Source organism: Colletotrichum chrysophilum (assembly GCF_026319265.1).
Source record: "Colletotrichum chrysophilum strain AFK26 chromosome Unknown scaffold_12, whole genome shotgun sequence".
In the NCBI taxonomy this organism is placed as follows: Eukaryota; Fungi; Ascomycota; class Sordariomycetes; order Glomerellales; family Glomerellaceae; genus Colletotrichum; species Colletotrichum chrysophilum.
This window is the reverse complement of record NW_026517299.1, coordinates 540,354-558,114: the sequence shown is the minus strand read 5'-3', so window position 1 is coordinate 558,114 and position 17,761 is coordinate 540,354. Positions and strand designations below refer to the sequence as shown.

The 17,761-nt window shown below is 54.3% G+C and overlaps 3 protein-coding genes across 3 annotated transcripts; 2 read left to right on the top strand and 1 right to left on the bottom strand.

The window, feature by feature from the left end:
- Positions 1-1,872: 1,872 nt before the first annotated feature.
- On the bottom strand, positions 1,873-3,930 carry COL26b_002520 (uncharacterized protein; the record flags this gene model as incomplete). Its single annotated transcript, XM_053175438.1, has 3 exons — positions 1,873-2,914; positions 2,967-3,357; positions 3,900-3,930. 3 exons carry the CDS (start codon positions 3,928-3,930, stop codon positions 1,873-1,875), a joined length of 1,464 nt encoding a protein of 487 aa, XP_053040744.1.
- Positions 3,931-4,552: 622 nt separating this feature from the next.
- On the top strand, positions 4,553-11,839 carry COL26b_002519 (uncharacterized protein; the record flags this gene model as incomplete). The annotated part of the gene is made up of 1 exon (XM_053175437.1): positions 4,553-11,839. One exon carries the CDS (start codon positions 4,553-4,555, stop codon positions 11,837-11,839), a length of 7,287 nt encoding a protein of 2,428 aa, XP_053040743.1.
- A 3,040-nt stretch (positions 11,840-14,879) lies between these two features.
- COL26b_002518 (uncharacterized protein) lies at positions 14,880-16,425 on the top strand (the record flags this gene model as incomplete). Its single annotated transcript, XM_053175436.1, has 5 exons — positions 14,880-14,975; positions 15,025-15,422; positions 15,472-15,597; positions 15,660-15,963; positions 16,051-16,425. The coding sequence occupies 5 exons, from the start codon at positions 14,880-14,882 to the stop codon at positions 16,423-16,425; spliced, it is 1,299 nt and encodes a 432-aa protein (XP_053040742.1).
- Positions 16,426-17,761: the final 1,336 nt, after the last annotated feature.

Genomic DNA, 17,761 nt, shown 5'->3' with positions numbered 1-17,761 from the left:
AGGCAAGGCAGGCAGACAGGCAGGCAGGCATGGACGGGAGACAGGGCAACACAGGGCAGGTGCCAGGTGCAACCCCACGTTGCCTCAGTCATGGAAGCCCCCACCTCGCTTGCTTCTTGCCCGTTGGATCTTTAGTCGACCCTGCCCTGTCTTCACGCCTTAAGAAAGTGTTTTCCTCCAGCGGCACTCCTTCCCTTCGTCCTTTTCCATGTTGCACTGTTACACTCAGAAAAAGGCGCGTCTGTGCCGTCCGCAACGTCCGCAGGACACTCGTGGAGCGGCAGGGAAAGTACCCTTTATGCGGTGGCTCCTCCCCACTGATACCAGGCAGGGGTGCTCCTTCTAGAAGGGCGCTGGAACACCGTCCACACGGAACCCTCTTGACGCAGACCGGCAGCAGATCTGTCCCGATTGGGCCACTGTCAACCTGAACCCAAAGCCTTTCTTCTCTCCCACGAGGGGTGGTGGCTTGATGGCGGATAAAACACGTTGAAAACGCGCTCCTCTTTGTCTTGTCTGCTGTCCAACCATACGCTGCCGTCTTGACCTCTCTCTTGCCCAGCCACGGCGACACAGGACGCCTCAGCACGCCGCATCAGGTTTACCTAACCAATTGCCAGCACAATAGCCGTGCCCAGGTAGTCCCGTCCGCCTTGCTGATGACAGGACCACCTCGAACCCCCCACAGTCTCCAGATCTGCCAATGCACTCGCCTGCCTCTTCACCGAGACGGACAAGGGTTCCCCGAGCCAATGGCAAGGATACCCTCTGACACGTGGACCTCGTGGGCCTCGAGACCGAGCCTTCTCCGGCTGCTGACGATGTGCGGTAGGGGGGTCGCATTTCTACACTTCCATCGTCGATGCTTGGTCAGGCTGTTGCTGGTTTTTTTTGCCTGGCTAAGAGAGGCGGAAAAACGACTGCAGTCGCTTCCGCTCAAGCATTACGCTGGTGGCAGGCAAATGATTTGTCGAGTCGTGCCAATAGCCGGCTGACGTAAAACGTCTCAATGCGCCCTATTCCCGCTCTTCTCTCCAACCACGAAGCAAGCTCGTGGTCTTTGCTCGCGATTAACTTTCGTTTCACTTCTCTGTGGAATGATTGGCGAGTCATCTTCTGACCTCATTCTAGCTTCTTGCCCCGCGGAAAACCTCCGTTGGCGCTGCTCACGCTGTCTTTGTGGCGGAGGCTAGCAGATATGAGTTCAGGAATTTCCGAACGGTTCTTCATCTCCAATCCATCTCACTCCGCGTGGCAACCTGCCGCAGGATCCTTATTCATGTCAACAATTGCGGGCGTTCAACAACGGGCTCGACTCGACGATGGCGGACCATTCCGCCGGCGTTCATAATTATCACATTTACACAACAAAGTTGACCAAACAAAGTTGGAGTCTCACGCAAGAGACAGCTTGAAGTTGACACACGTTTGCGGCATCGTTCGTCTCTCGTACGGACGGTGCCAGATACGTCGGCCATACGGTGCCCCCCTCCGTTCTGCCCTGCGCTGAGATAACCTCCGCACCCAGATCTGACGTCCGGTGCCATGTTACACACCACAATATGGGCCGGCGGGGATCTGAATTTCCGGGCGTCAAGTGGAAACTCTCGCGCCTGGCTCTGCCTATGCCATGCTAAGAACTGAAGCCTGGAGATTGCGTACGGGTACTGGTTCCGCTTCATTGAAGTTCTGGACTGACACGTCACGTCCGAATCGTCCGCTTGAGCAGAGACATCCCAACTTAACGCAGCATGCAGAGTTCCATTTTTTGCACCGTCTATTTCCATGATCGCTGACTTGTTGAAAGAAACCAGGCCTGTTGAAACAAAACAAACACACAAAACTCCACCGGACACCACCGTCATATCTTTTCTACCAGGCGGTAATGTCGTCTACCTCGGCCTCTCCAAAGGTGCTACTCTTGGTCAGCTGACCCACACCAACTTCCTCGACCTCCTCGCCCTGCTTGCTCATAATATCAGGCAACGTTTCTTTCAAGAAGCCCAACACGTAGTGGTTGACTTGCTCGAACTGCAGCAAGAAGGCGTCGTGGCCCTCAGGGCTGTCAATACGCTCGAGCCTGGCGTTCTTGATGTGCTCGGCGATCTCCTCCTGCTCAGCGAAGGTAAACAGGCCGTCGCTCTCGATACCGAGAACCAATGTGGGTTGCTCGATAAGGGCCAAAGCCTCAGCAATCGTCGGCGCGCGGTCACGGGAGACATCGTGAGTATCGAGCTTCCTCGTCATGGCAATGTAGCAGTTGCTGTCGAAACGCTTCACAAACTTCTGTCCCTGGTAGCGCAGATAGGACTGCGCGGAGAAGTATGTTGAAGTAGGGAGCTTGTCGCCGCCCGTAAGGCTGTCAGTCTGTGGACCATGGAATTGGGGGTCAGGAGCGTCGGCAACTGCGTCTGCCGTCGCGCCGTTAGTTGACGTCTCGTTGATGCCTCCCTGGCTGTTCTGCCGCGAAATGGTAGCCCGCTTGACATTGTGACCGTCGTTGTGAATGTGGAAGTGGGCCTCTGACGGCGTGCTGGGGCGGGGCTTCTCGCGGATAGTCTGCCGCCTTGAGGGGTCCGGTATGTTCCGTCCGAAACGGGACTCGAAGGAGTTTCGGCTGCGGTAGGTCAGGAGAGCGGACATGCGAGCGGCGCCGAGACCGGTCGACGGCGGGTCGTCGAATGGGTAGTAGCCGTCGTCGTACTTGGGGTCGGCATAGATGCTCTGTCTCTGTGCCTCGCCCCAGCTGATACCCCATGCGCTGTGTCTGCTCGAGGTTGCAATAGGCACAATGCAGCGGATGTACTCCTTGCCCAGGTACGCCCACTCCAACACAAACATGCCGCCGAGAGATCCACCGATGACTGCGGCGATTTGCTTTACTCCGAGCTCATCCAACAGCAGCTTGTGCAGGCTTGATTTCCGTGTTAGTTGATGTAGGTATCCACTGGGGCGAGCACACTCACTTGACATCATCACGGATTGTCGTGAGAGGGAATTCGGGCCCGTATCTCCCCTTGGACGGATCGCCGTCCTTGGCAGTGACTGGGCTTGCGGTGCCGTAAGGGCTTCCGAGAGCATTCATGCACACAATGAAGAATCTCGAAGTGTCGAATGCTCTTCCGGGTCCACCGAGGAGGGGACCCCACCAGTCGCTGACGTCTGCGCTGCCAGTCAAGGCATGGCAGATGACCATGGCATTGTCGCCGTTGGCGTTGAGCTTGCCCCGCGTGGTGTAGGCGACGGGCACATTCTGGAGAGTGACTCCTGACTCGAGGGTGAAGGAGGGGATAGTGGCGATTTGTTGCTCCGGAATCAGGGTAGCAAACGGGTTCTCAGGCTGCGTCTGGGTTCTTTCTTACAGGTATTCAGTCACCGGTCTTCTCATCTCATGTTCGGGCGCGCATGTGTGTTCATAGTGGGGAGGGACAGAAGGGTTGTTCAGGACATTGAATGACATGTTGGTGTAGAAGAGCATTTCGAGTCACTTGACTCATAATTCTTGAAGGATTACACTGAGACGGGGTCGCGTTGAACGCGCCGGGGCAGAGGTTATACTGACCGTATCTCGGCTGAGAGCCGTTTTGTAAATTTTGTTCCGTCATCCCGACTTCGGAACCAACGAGGGGCAGCGCGAGTCCGGCAGAATGAGGTAAAAATGCTCTCAATTGGCGATGCAACGAAGAGTCGTAAACAAAATGGGACAAGGGCAAGGTTTCTGGGGACTTGAGGGTCCTTTGCGATGGCGAGATATGCGCGATATATGAAGAATCTGGGGTTGGGACTTGCTGAGAATGACTCTTCACTGGCCGGCGTTCAGCGAGAAGAAGCCAGAGACCAGTCCCGAAAATGGCGTAATCGCTCCGGGGGGTTTCTTGGGTAGGGAGGCAGGTACGTACTCCCGACAGTTTTTTTTGCGTTGTGATTCATTGGCTCCGCGGGGTCGATGACTCAGCCAGCAGCTACAAGTCCTCGCAACGGCGGATTTTAGGGGCACCCCTGCAGATTTGCATGTAACCGATACATGCCGCCAGCCGGTACAGAATTCGCGTCTGGCCCGCCCCACTTCCAACCTGCGCTGACAGCCTTGTCTTTTCGTGAGGCTGCTACCTACCACCCGTTTGCAGTGAGCCAAGTGGATCTGAAGCTCTGTGTCTCTGGTGGATCACATTGCTGCAACTGCCTCTTCGCGCGAGAAATCGTCCATCCTCACCATCCCCGTCGCCAAACCCGAAAAGTCAACCAAGTCCAAACGGCGACGACATTTCTCTAATCATTGCATCGTTTGTTTCGGGTCTCCGAATCGTTTCTTCGGCAATACACGATTGCGCCTACTTTTATTTCCTTTGTGCACGTCATTCCTTGATCTAGCTATCGACACGCGACGAGAGCTCCTTCCCTCCGCCTGGTACCTCACGTCCTCCTCCTTCCACCAGCTGCGCGCGCGCAAGCGAACGACAAGCAACTGACCAGACATGCCGACAGGAGAGAAATACAGAATCGACGCGCGTCTCCAATGATACCCTGAACGAAATCGCGATCCGAGAGCAACATGCCTCCGAAGCGCAAGGCTCGCGGCGGCCTCGCCAACGAGGGAAGCAGGCCCTCTCCTCATCGGCCCGGCGACACGATCATGGGCCAGCGCGACAGAGACTTCTCCGAGGGAGGCGGAAGAGGCGGCCGCAGTGGTAGGAACACTAGACGAAACGACCGCCGAGACTCAGCACAGGGACAGCAGCAATCACAACAGCCGCCCGCGACGAGCTCATCGAACCCCGCCCGCGTCACGTCCCCAACTGTCCCCAGACCTCCCTCGGCACCATCTCAGTCGCAGCAACCAGCGCCGGCACCAGTCACAACCGACCAAGCGGCGGCTACCGCTGCTGCCTCGATATCCCACCCGCCCTCTCCGGTGCCGACAAATTACTGCTACGAACATATCACCGACGATGCGATCGCTTCGTGGACGGCTAAGAGCCGACAAGAGCTGATCGAGCATGCGAAGCAGTCCAGGGTTGATGTTGACATTGAAGAGCTGACCAGCATCTACCAAGAATTCATCCATGCTGTCTTGGAGGGCCGCCTGTCGCCCGCCGACGCTGGCGCGTGCATGAAAGAGATACTCGGTTCGGAATCGCAAGAAATGATTAAGGAGTCATTTTCGTTCGAGCCGCACACTCTCTTCCTCGACACGCTGTCAATCATCTTCGACAATGATCGCGGACTCTTCAAGCCCCAGCTCCGCGACTTTATCCAGTGCAGCGGCATCTCCCCTGCCCTCCTCCGCCAGGTACTCGATGCCCAGCTCTTGCAGGATCTCGGCCTCATCCGCACCACCTTCGTGAAGCTCGGAATTCGCCACGCCACCAACCTTCTTTACCGACAAGCCAACTACAACCTGCTGCGCGAGGAGACCGAGGGTTACTCCAAGCTGATGACCGAGCTTTTCACGACCAGCAGCTCGGAACCCCCCACAGCCGAGGCAGCCCACGCAGCATTCGAGCGTCTCAAAGGCCTCATCGGAACTTTTGATCTTGACGTCGGGCGTGTTCTCGACGTTACGCTTGATGTTTTCGCCGCCGTGCTTATCAAGCAGTTCCGGTTCTTCATCAAGCTGCTTCGCGTCAGCTCTTGGTGGCCTCGCAACCAAAACCCGCCCTCATCCATCTACGTGGGCGGTCTACCCAACTGGGCTCTACCTGAAAACTCACACTGGCAGTCGAGTGATGAGTCCGAAGCAGAGGCGGTTGAATTGAGACGACAGCGTGATGTCGAGTTCTGGAACAGGGCTCGCGAAATCCATCTGGACGCCTTCTTCCAGCTTGGGGGAAGGGAGGTCACGGAAGAGAACCTCAAACAGTTGGAAGCGTCCGAGTCAACATCCGAAGCCGAAGTCAACGCCGCTTCGGCGTGGATGAAGGCAACAAAGACGCTCCCGCCTCAAGGCAACCGTACTGCTGCCCAGCTCCTAGGCTTCAAGTTGCGATTCTACTCTTCCGACGCCCGAGATGCCGCCGACGTGCTGCCGGCCAACCTTCTTTACCTAGTTGCGCTTCTCATCAAGGTCGGATTTATGTCAATCACTGACATTTACCCTCATCTCTGGCCTCTGGACGACGACATGGAGACTTTGAGGGAGAAGCGCATGAAGGAACTCGAGGAGAAGGAGAGACAGAGTCGACCCGGTGCCGCACAGAATGCGCTCCTTATGGCGGGTGCTCTTCCTGATGACACAGCACCTGTGCCGACCACTCGCACACGGGATATCTCCGGAAAGGTGGATGCGGACGCGAAGACCGATGCCGGCGCGGATGAGAAGGAGAAGCTACCGGAACCTATGGAGCAGAAGGCGGCATTGCTCATCTGTCTGTTGACGATTGGCGCCATTCCGGAGTCTTTGTTCATTCTTGGCCGGTTCCCCTGGCTCCCCGAGGCTTTCCCTGAAATCCTTGACCGCGTACACCGCATCCTCAACCACAGCATTGAAAAGGTCTATCAGGAAAGCCGACCCACACCCATCTGCTCCGCTGAGTGTTCTGCCAAGTCGATTGCCGACCTCGACCAGAGCGGCGTTCCTAAGGGCACTGTCAAGCTCACTACTACACCGACCAAGAAGTCCATGAAGTGGCCTTTCCCCGACGGCTTCGACCCAAGAGACCAGCATTACCGATTTTACTGGGACGAATGGGCCGACAATGTCCCTGTTTGCCAGACCGTCGAGGATGTCTTCACCCTGTGCGATACCTTCTTGAACATCTCCGGCGTCAACATCGGCAAAGACCCTGCTCTACTGGCAAAGTTTGTTAGTATCGGAGCTAAGAGTCTTGGACAAGATCGGACTCAGGAAAACCTCGACCGCTGGCAGGAACTTCTCCGACGCATTTTGGTTCCCGCCCTCAGCATGACTACAGCCAACGCGGCAGTCGTGAACTCTGTCTGGGACCTTCTCAAGCTCTACCCCGTCACCACCCGCTACTCAATCTACGCAGAGTGGTTCGAGGGCCAAATATCCAGACTTCCAGCCATGAAAGCAGCCTTTGCCCGCACTCGCATCGAGACCAGAGGTGTGATGAAGCGCATTTCGTTGACCAATCTTAGCGAGATGGCGAAGTCTTTGGCAAAGACCAGTTACTCATCCCCGGGCATTGTCTTCAAGGAAGCCTTGAGCCAGATCGAATCCTACGCCAATCTTATCGAAGCTTTCGTTGAGTGCGCAAAGTACTTCACTGACTTGGCGTACGACGTCCTGGTGTGGTCATTGATGAGCTCCCTCGGCGGCAAACAAAGAAGTCGCACCCAAGAATCTTCGATCCTTCTTACCAGCAAATGGCTTCAAGCTTTGTCCAAGTTTGCCGGCAAGGTTTTTAAGCGATACTCGATTTTGGACCCGAGCCCCATCCTTCGATACGTCGATGATCAGCTGTTCAAAGGCAACTCTACGGATCTGATCATTCTCAAGGAGCTCGTAGCCTCCATGGGAGGCGTTGTTCAAGTCCTTGATTTTACCGATGAACAGATTCTGGCCATGTCAGGAGGTGAGGTGTTGCGCCGACAGACCCTGCTCGGTCTTCAGGACAAACGATTCGAGTCGGGGCGCAGTGCCAAGCGCCTCATGCAATCATTGACCGAATCGAAGCTTGCTGGACGTATTCTCATCAACATTGCTCAATACCGCCAGTCAGCCATCTTCAAGCTCCCTGATGACGAGGCTCATATCAAGTACATCGGTTCCGTTATCGACGACAGCCACCAGATCTTGGTTCAGTATCTCGACCTCCTGCGAACGAACTTGGAACCACAGGAGTTTGATGCCCTTGTCCCTGCCATTGCGTGTTTGATGGATGACTTTGGTCTTGATGCCAGTCTCGCTTTTCTCATCGGCAGAGAAGGCGTCTCTCACGCCATGTTTGCGAAGAAGCCGGATGCTCCAGCTATCGCGGATACCGACGGAGATGTGTCTATGGTGCCGACTGGCGAAGAGACGACTGAGGCTGAAGAAAAGACGCTCACGCCACAAGAAATTCGGGAGAAGGCGAAGAAAGACGCCATGCGCCAGATTCACGAAGCTCTTGAGCCCCTCGTCGCCTCCATTCAGTCCATCACGCCCGAGGCTTCTTGGAGCAAGCTCAGTTCTGAGTTCTACGTTCTCTTTTGGGCACTTCAACTTGGCGACATCGAAGTACCTGCCGCAAGCTATAACAGTGCCCATAAGAGAATTGCCAACTTGGCCAAGGATCTCAACAGAGACCGTTCGGACATGAGCCGCAGCGGCGTCAACAAGAAGAAGACCAAAGAGGCCGAACTTCAAAAGATTGGCAACGAACTTCCCAAGGAGGCTGATCTGCAGATGAAGAGGGCACGCGTCGTCAGGGACTACATGTCTGATCGCATGGCCACATGGTTCACAGGTTCGGTTACCAAGCTGAACGGTATTTCGGACGCAATTCTGGAGCAATGTTTGCTTCCCCGACTTGTGCTTTCCGCCAGCGACGCCGAGTACTGCTACGCCCTCATCAGAAAGATCCACAGCTTCGGTGCACCCAACTTCCGCTTGAAGGCTTTGTACGACCGAATTTTCAATGTCAACCGACTTCGGTCCATGATCTTCACTTGCACCGTTCGTGAAGCCGAGCATTTCGGAAGGTTCCTGAACTGCATCTTGAAGGACCTCGCCAAATGGCACCGAGACTCCAATGTCTTTGAGAGGGAAGCTGTCGGCAAGCGTAGCAATCTGCTTGGCTTTGCATCGGAATTTGATGCCGAGGGACAACCAACGGCGTACTACGACCACTCGCAATTTCGAGACATTCTGTACGGTTGGCACAATAAGCTCAACCTGGCTTTGAAGTCCTGTCTCGGCGGCATGGAGTGGATGCACATTCGCAATGCCATGACGGTTCTCAAGGCTGTTCTTGAATTCTTCCCAGCCGTTACCTTCATGGGCAACCAGTTCATTGAGCAGCTCAAGACCATCACCGAGCGTGAGGCAGCCTCCAAGACTGCGACAGCCGGAGAGGAAGGACACCGCGTTGATCTTTCAGTTGCTGCTCAGGGTGCATTGTCCGAGTTGCAGAGAAGGAAGGCGAAGTGGGTATTGCCAGCAGGCTTCCGCCCAAATATGGTGGGTCGATCAATCACAACCCAGACAACAAGTATGCTGACCACCACCCAGAACGGACAAGCCCAAGGAAAGACGAAAGATGGCGATGCGGCAGGTCTGCGCCCGACCGCTGCCGAATTCAAGCCTGGCTCTGCCAAGAGTGCAGCAGAGCAGGAGGATGGAGAAGTCAAGGACGGCAAGGATGCCGAAAACCGACCGTCTGGTCCGTCGGCGCCCGCCAATATCGGTCAGAAGGATGCCAATCTTCCTCCCAAGCCCTCTGGTGCGCAGAGAGACTCAGCAAAACCCGGTGCTACCCCCTCAGCCAACTCTGCCGCCTCGAGCAAACCATCAACGCCGAAGCCCCATGTCGGTACCCCGTCAAATAACGCACACCAGAGGGACGGCCCCAAACCTATTCCTACGAGCGCGCCTTCAGGCCTGCCTAAGAGGCCCGACGTGCCTATTCCAGGCCACTACCGCAACCACTTTCCTCCTGAAGGCCTGCCCGAACGCCGCGACCAGAGAGACAGCCGCGAGCCACGTGGCCCCAGAGATTCTCGAGAACCCCGTGACTCCAGGGATCATAGGGAATCACGGGACTCTAGAGACCCTCGGTTTGTTGAGCCCACTCGCCCTGACCGCAGCCGCGAATTCGCCAATCAGGAACGCCGTGGACCGGACGGCCCCAGAGAAGTCGGTCGCTTGTCAGAGAAGGACTGGCCCGGCAGACAAGAACCTCAGCGCCGCGAACACGGCACTCATGATCGTGACAACCGCCAGTCACGGGACAGACAGCCTCAGGCTAATGGCCGAGCTTCTGAGCCTGGTCGACTTTCGAGAGACACAGTCATGTCCACGCCACCCCCTCAAGCAGCACAGCCGCCACCTGAAGAGCCGCCCATCAACTCTGCCCGTCTTGCTCTGATCCAGGGTGACCAGCCAGACAGGCCCAGCCGTTCAGAAAGGCCACCGCGGTCATCCGAGCCCGATCGTCGCAGTGGCAGAGGACCTCGAGGAGGCGACTCGGACCGTTCTGACATCATCAACCCGGAGCGTGCCGCCTTGATCGGAGAGACTCGCCCGGAGCCGCCATCGCGTCCAGCACGGGATGAGCCCAGAGAAAGAGGCACGCCTCGCGGCCACTCTCCCAGACGCAGTGGACGCTTCAACCCAGATACCCCTGACGCCGGGAGAGATGACAGACATGGTCGCTCTCATCACTCAGACCATCGGTCTTCGAATCGGGATGCACACAATGAGTCCCCAGCTACACATCCACGAGCCGATCGAGCTGGCGACCGTGACAGTAGCCGGCCTGGACAGGACAAGGGCAGGGAGGCATTCCTTGGCCCCAGTCGAGGCTCTGATCCCGATCACACCCGCCAAGACCACAACTATGGTCGCTTGAATCCCATCCAGTCTGTCGTCACGAACGAACCGCCCTCCGGACCTCGTGGTCGTGGCCGAACATCCGCTCGAGGTGGCGGTGCCATGAATACTCCCAATTCAAGATCCGATGGACGCTTTCCCGGCACCGATAGCCCGGCGGCGCCTGACGAGAGGCATCCACCAACCGGACCGGCCTCGGGTAGGGGGCGCAGGAATCAATACGACCCGAATCAGAATCAGTCCGTGAGCTCGCCTACGACAGCGACGCCCACTCCCAGCACACACCCCGACCGCGCTCGTGTCATTAACTCTGGACCGCCTGGCCCACCAACTCCGGGTGCCGGAGGCCCAGCCACTGGAGTTCACCCTGATCGCCTGGCCCAGATTGCGCCGCCTCCGCCACCGCCACCTTCGGGACAGCCGCCCAACCATGGCCATTCCCGGCCGTCGCTGCCTCCTCTCAACACCCCTGACCGGCCTTCTGGAGGCGGCAACAGGAACGTCCAGACGCCCACCGGCAACTTCCCTGGTCCGACCGATGGTGCACCCTCTGGACCCGCGTCAACTGACAGAGGTCGCGGTGGCAGTCGAAGGCAACTTGCGGGTATCAACAATACTTTGCAACAAGCCCAAGCTAACATGCCGGACACTAGCCGCGGCACTACCATCCGGGGACGTGGAGCAGCCCGCGGTAGCATCGCTGGTTCCGACGCTCAAGTGTTGACCGGCGCGTCTCCCATCTCGACTCCGACTCAAGAACGTCCAGATCCAATCCGGCAAGATCGCGGCCAGGCTGATGGAGAGGATCACTCACGCAACGAGCACGAGCGCAGCAGAAAAGAACACCGCTCGGACCGCGGCCGACAGTCAAGACGAAGCAGCCGGGAACGAGAGCAGCGCAGTCAAGAACGCGAGAGGGAGCCCAAGGAGCCACGTGAGTACAGAGACCGGAGGTCAGGGGCCCAAGGCCATTCTTCGAGCAACCGAGAGGAACGCGAGCCGAGACGGTCAGGACGGGATCCTTCCGGTAGCACCAGAGACTCTCACTCCAATGCCGCCCATGGCAACAGCCGCGAGAACATTGGTGGAGGTGGACGTGAGCCACGTCACCGTGGCGATCGTGGCGATGGCGTGCGTGCGGATGGAGCACGAGGAGAAGCGGGTTCGGGAGGACGTAATGAAGAATGGGGTGGAAACACGCGAGGTGCGCCTAGAGGAGGACAACGCGATGGCGGATCGAGGCAGAACGATGACCGACGTGAGCCGCGAGAGGAGCGTGGTCGCAAGAGGAGAAGCGAGGACGCCACCGGTCTCGGGAACGATCGCGAGAAGAGGCAGAGACGTTAGGAGAAATCTCAACCTTGGAGCAATGGCGGGGGATGTTTCTGATGATAATCGACAAGAGGGAGAGAGAGAGAAGGCCATGTTCGCGAAAGAGGAAAGAGAAGATTATTTGAGTCGATACGACGACATGCGGCACAGAATGGGCAAAGAGGACCACACACATTCCGCGACGAGCATTCATTACACTGCTACTATTATTTTACTTTGCGAGTTTTGCACGACTGGCCAAAAAGGATGGCCGAAATTCCAAGTTCAGATACAAAGACAATCCACTCTGTGTCAAACCCTACAAAACACATCATACACATACATCGTCCTCGTCGCTCGGACACTATCAGCGGCCGGCGCAGCGCAGCCGGGAAGAGGGGACAGATACATCTCGGTACCCTCTCTTGCCTGGTGTTGCGGATGACAGCCCTGCGATTGCACGCACCCATGCGACCTTTTAGACTTGCATCCGCCCACGCACTACTTAATGATTCATGTTCACTTCGTCGACAACGCTTTATGATACCCGATACTTTTTTTAAACAAAAGCTTTTGCGCGTAGAAATCAGGGCAAGGCTGGTTGATGCTTATCAGGTTGGAGGGGGTGTAGAGGCATTGTAAAACAGCTCGAGGAGCCTTCGTAGAGATGGAGGGCTTGCGAGTGTACATCATCAGGCATTGGTTCAAGGGGGTTCAGGTATAAGGGGTTGTTTGTATTACTTGTGAGAATACTAGGAAAGAATATTAGATTCATTGCTTTTGCTTTCTAGTTGAAGTATGGCCGTCCGCTTGGTTGTGAGAGGGGGGGCTTGGGGTAGGATGGAAATGAATTGGTCTGATATTTGCAGAGATGATATGAACTTCTAACGTATGTCTTTGTAATTCTTAGATGGGGCTTTCACATCTCCCATTGGTCTAGTCAATCATAGGCTCTTCCAAATGCACATCTCGCCATATCTAAGCCTAATTATCCCCTCAAGCGGAGAGCCAGTTGCAGCGGGGGCTGATATTGGCGCCGCCCAAGGAGCTCGCGAAGATCGGGTGGTAATATCTTCCCGAGATGTTGCCCTCGAGGGGTGTTGGGGCTTCGCATGTCTGCGTGTTGTCATGCCAAGTGCCTGGCTTTCCACCGTATTCGCCCATTCCACAGTTCCGCTTTGCGTAGGCTTGGAAGCTTGCTTGGTACGCGGCTGGGACTGCTGGCTCGCAGCTGAGTTTGTACTGCGGGTTGCCGGCCAGACCGAGGCCGACGAGAGCGAGGAGAATGATGGCGGTTGGGGAATGCACTGTGACTCTGTGAGCTTTCGTTCTGATAGGCAATTCAGTTTGAAAAGAAGAGACAAGATGAGGCAACGAAAGAGAGTAGAAATAATAATGATGACTTACTGATTCGTGTAAGGGGACTGGGCACCTTGTCCGAGTGGAGAGCAAGTGTGTGTTGGTGGCTGCCAAGAGAATGTGGGGATGAGAAAGGGCAAGTTGCAGCTCACATAATATATACTTGCCTACTACAAGGCAACATCAGTAACAAAAAGGAGTACTCTGGCGAAAGACTGTCCTTCATCTCAGTCGGCGACTGCTTGTCTCTACAGAGCGTACAAGCTTTTGTCAAATCAAGACATGATATATCAACACGAGCCCCTGAAGTGTACGCCATTCAAATGATACAACGGTTCTTTTTATTAAAGCAGGGGTTGTCAACAACAGAATAATTAGGCTGGTCATAGTCCTTGAACCTAAACCAACGCCGATATCCGGACTCGAAAAGTAAAACGTTAATGGCAGAAAAGCTAAATTTCAAAAGGAGGCAGAGCCTCACAACACAGCACAGTGTGCTCCCTACCGGTTGATTGATTTTCAGTCTACGATTTTCTGCTAAGCCACACTTAACTCTCATGTATGCTTTGTTTAGGCCAATTGTCCCCAGACCCCAACATGCGACTCAATCTGGCGCCATCATCGATGGTAATGCTCATTTACTTATGCAAGAATTCCCAGAGCAACGAGCAACGTTCTGTTTTGATTGTTCATAGATCACAATGGTATAGGATCGAAGCATCTTCAGGACTGCCGGTAGTCTGGAATGCTGCATGGTTGCGGATCACTGTGCAAGGCTCAAGCCTAAGACTTGGCACCGCAACAAGCAATAAGCGGCCTACATACATCCCAACAAGTCCCGTGTAGCTCAGGTGCTAGCGGGTGTACCCGAAGTGTGGAACAAGGGTAATAATTACGAATCTACGGTGCCTGAAGGTCCCCCCCTATGTGACGTAGCTAGATTCACTGAGACGCTCGCAGCAGATATGCGGTCACTATTGACCAAGAGGTGACAGTTACGGTTCATTAAGGGCTTTTCCTCATATCGATCGAAGTGGGGGTCCGTGTTGCCCTGTCCTTCACCGCCATCACCGGTCCTTGCACCTCATCGATTGCAGGTGGACTACACCACGCGCGATCCGCGGATAGCTCCGTATTTCCGCAAGTTCGCTCAGTTACAAGATTCCCTATTCGCTAGAACAACAAGTCGGTCAGTTGATGGAACGTCTATCTAGATACAACCCCGCTGCGCATATAATGGCACCCGCAAGCGATGGGACATTGTTGAACTTTATGTATTCGGCATTCTTCTATCAAGACATAAGCACCAATCAGCACCAGGGAACTGAAATACTCAGTGCATTTAGCTGTATATTCAATGGGCATATACGAATGATCAACACTGATATCCGATTAAGGTACGCTCGGCTGCTTATAATTTTGACGTGCAATGAATGTATGGGATGAATGCCGCTTAAGCGAGGATATCCTAGCTCTGGCGACGGTTCTGAAGCTTTGCCAACCAGAGCAAAATATCGCTCTCGGTCTCGCAATCGCTGAAAGGAGATATTGCAATGCGAAATGTGCGGTGCTTTGTATTTAATCATGGCTTCATCGTGCCTAATAGTCGAATCTGTGCATTCGCCCAGAGCAACAGATTTAGTGACCTTTTCCAACAAAGCTTGATCAAATGGCCGCCTCAACTCTTCCCGTGGCGGGTCCTCCGTTGACTCCAGGAATGGACTTCGGAACCCTTTCATACAGCGACCCTAAAGCACAAGAATTCGACGCACTTGCCTCGGATGTATTTGAGACCATCAAAGGCAAACTTTCGGTAAGCCTACCACCAAGTTGAAGTGCCATCCCAACTAAACATCAGTCAGGCTTTGGACGAGGCCGATACACTGGCCGAACTCATCGTAACTGACAAGATGCCCCGTGGCGAGCTCACCAAGACCATCTACATCGATGCTCGGCCAACTGGCACTCGCTTGCTCGAGTCTCCGCTTCCGGGTATGAGCGTAGACGTGACCATTTCTCTGCGTCCGGATATGTTTTTCGGCTTGGCAAACGGAAACTTAGACGTGAACATGGTTGCCCGTATCGGCTTCAACGCGCAGGGCGCCAACCCTCCGAAGTCACACGATCTCTTGGATCGCATGTCTCTTCGACCGTCTAAAGTCATGAATCCCAAGGATTACACATTCTCTGAGGACGCGCTCCCGAAACCAACGACTGACATTGCGGAGATTAAGCGCAACATCAAGAAATTCGGATACGGGTATGAGAAACTTCGCAAGACGACAGCAGTGACTAACGCGAGCTTTTAGGTTGGTCAAGGACGCCTTAGCGCCGGAACAGGTTCAAATTTTGAGACGAGCCATTCTCGAGCAAGCTGCCGGTGAGCGGAAGGCTGGCGTAGCCGACATCGAAGGTGGGACTAACCAACGATTGTGGTGAGTGAAAGCTCGCATGTCAATCCCTATGCCGCATACGCTAACAAGAATTGCGACCGAAGGAACGTTGTCAACAAGGGGGATGAATTTCTAGATCTTTTGAACCACCCACTGTTTGACGAACTGCTCGCCTGGTTTCTGGGAGATTACTCGTACCTTTCTCAGGCTTCGGTCAACATCCTGGGGCCTAACAACATGCCGATGCCTTTTCACCGCGACCAGATTCCTATGAATCCCTTCACAGACGATCCAGTTGGTCTCAGTTTCATGTTCTACGTGGAGGATTCCAGCAAGTCCAACGGAGCCACGCATGTAATTCCGGCCTCTCACATTGGCCATGTGCGCCCATGGGATCCAAACAGCTTTGTAAGTTCCCTCGAAAGCTGATACGAGGCAAGACAGCGACTGGACTGTCGTTGTTCTCAAACATGACTAACGCCTGATGCCGCAAAGGATGGATCCATCCCAGCATCGGCCCCGGCCGGCACTTGCCTGGTGTTTAATACTACAGTTTGGCACTCAACTGGTGTCAACACCACCAACGCTGAAAGACCCGCTCTCATCTACGCTTTCAACCGTTACTTCATGGGATCAACCGTGAACCCGTATCTGAGCTTGGGGCAAGATGTCTTGGACAAGTTGACTTTGCGGCAAAAGCAGCTACTTGGTTTTGTTGTGCGCCCGGCATTCAATTGGGTTGGCAAGACCAGATCAGCTGGCGAGCCTGTCGAGCGGGCTGAGGACGTGAGCAAGACGAGGGCAGAGTATGTGCCGATTGGTGGCAAGGCTACTGGCATAGCTAGTATTTCAGAGAGATATACTAGGTAGCCTATCTAAGTCACTTGGTCGCGGGGCATCGGGGCAAAAATCAAACGGACGCGTTAGAGAAGTATCACTTAGCTGACTGTCTATCGCTCGTTTCTAGAATGAAAAGTTGGAGATTGAATCTAAGCCTGTTCCAACTGCTACAGAACCTGGATCAAGCGTTCTTTTTACAAAGAGTTTAGGCGCTTATCTCTTGAAATCTTGTGCGAAATCGAGGGTTGCATGGTCACTCAATGTTGAGATTTCTGCTGTTCATGTAATCCTTAAATTATTTAATGCGTCCTAAGTAAGATCTCGCTTTTGTAGCCGCTTAAAGCCAGGTGGGACACATGATTGATACCCTTGCGCAAGGGGTATGAACAGTTTGATATATCCGCAAGAACTCAGCCAGCTAACATTTTCACAGACACATTATCTATGTGGTTTTTGATTGAATATGACGAGAAATGCAATTTGCTTGCTACGCAGCCGTCGTTAAGTTAAAAGCATACGTTCCCAATGAACCCCTTCTTAGAGCAGCACGACAAGAACTGGCTGTTTTTGTCGGTTACGCATTCTAGATTCAGTCCACCTCCCATCGTTCCGAGCCCTTTGCAGCAGTCTCTGGTAGCTGCAGTGCTATCACATTGGCATTGCTGTGCCCGTTTTGTACTGAATCATACGTGATTAGGGATGTGTACACATTTGATGGAAGTGACTGGAGATGATCCCTTCTTGCGGAAATTGACTTACAGAAGTTGAGAAGCAGTCTCTGCTTCCCCGTTGCTAGGCACAGCAACTGCCGTCGCAATGCTGAGGTAGGAAAGACAAATGCATAGTGATACTGAAACTCTCATCTTGATGGCTGATGATTCTATGGGCAATAGATGGAAGGAAATTCGTCGTCAAAACCGAGGTAGGACAAGAAGGTACTCTCAGCGCAACATCTAGCAATGATTGCAAGGAAACTGATTGTCTTTATATGCAAAAGTTCAGTCATGTTAGCCACTGAACCCTAGTACCTAGTGACGAGTCAGACGAGAAATCACCCAAGGATTATTAAGTTTCCATAGTCTATAAGGCGCTGGAAACACGCGCATTTCTCGGGTCTTTTGGGTCGTTACTTGTGTCACATTCCGCGTAATCGCTTTTTTGTGCGGGTTAGTAGATAGGATTTCTCTATGGGAAAGCTTTACGAACGTCCCGACTGAAGACAAGCTTTGAGGGCTACTCAACATGCGACGAACCGAATGACTCGCAAAACCTAAAGAAGGGCCGTAGGAAGTGTCTCAAGGCCTATTCGGGTTTTGGCCTGACGCTTTGAGCAAGTGCGACACCAAGCAAGAAGAGGTGTAACTGG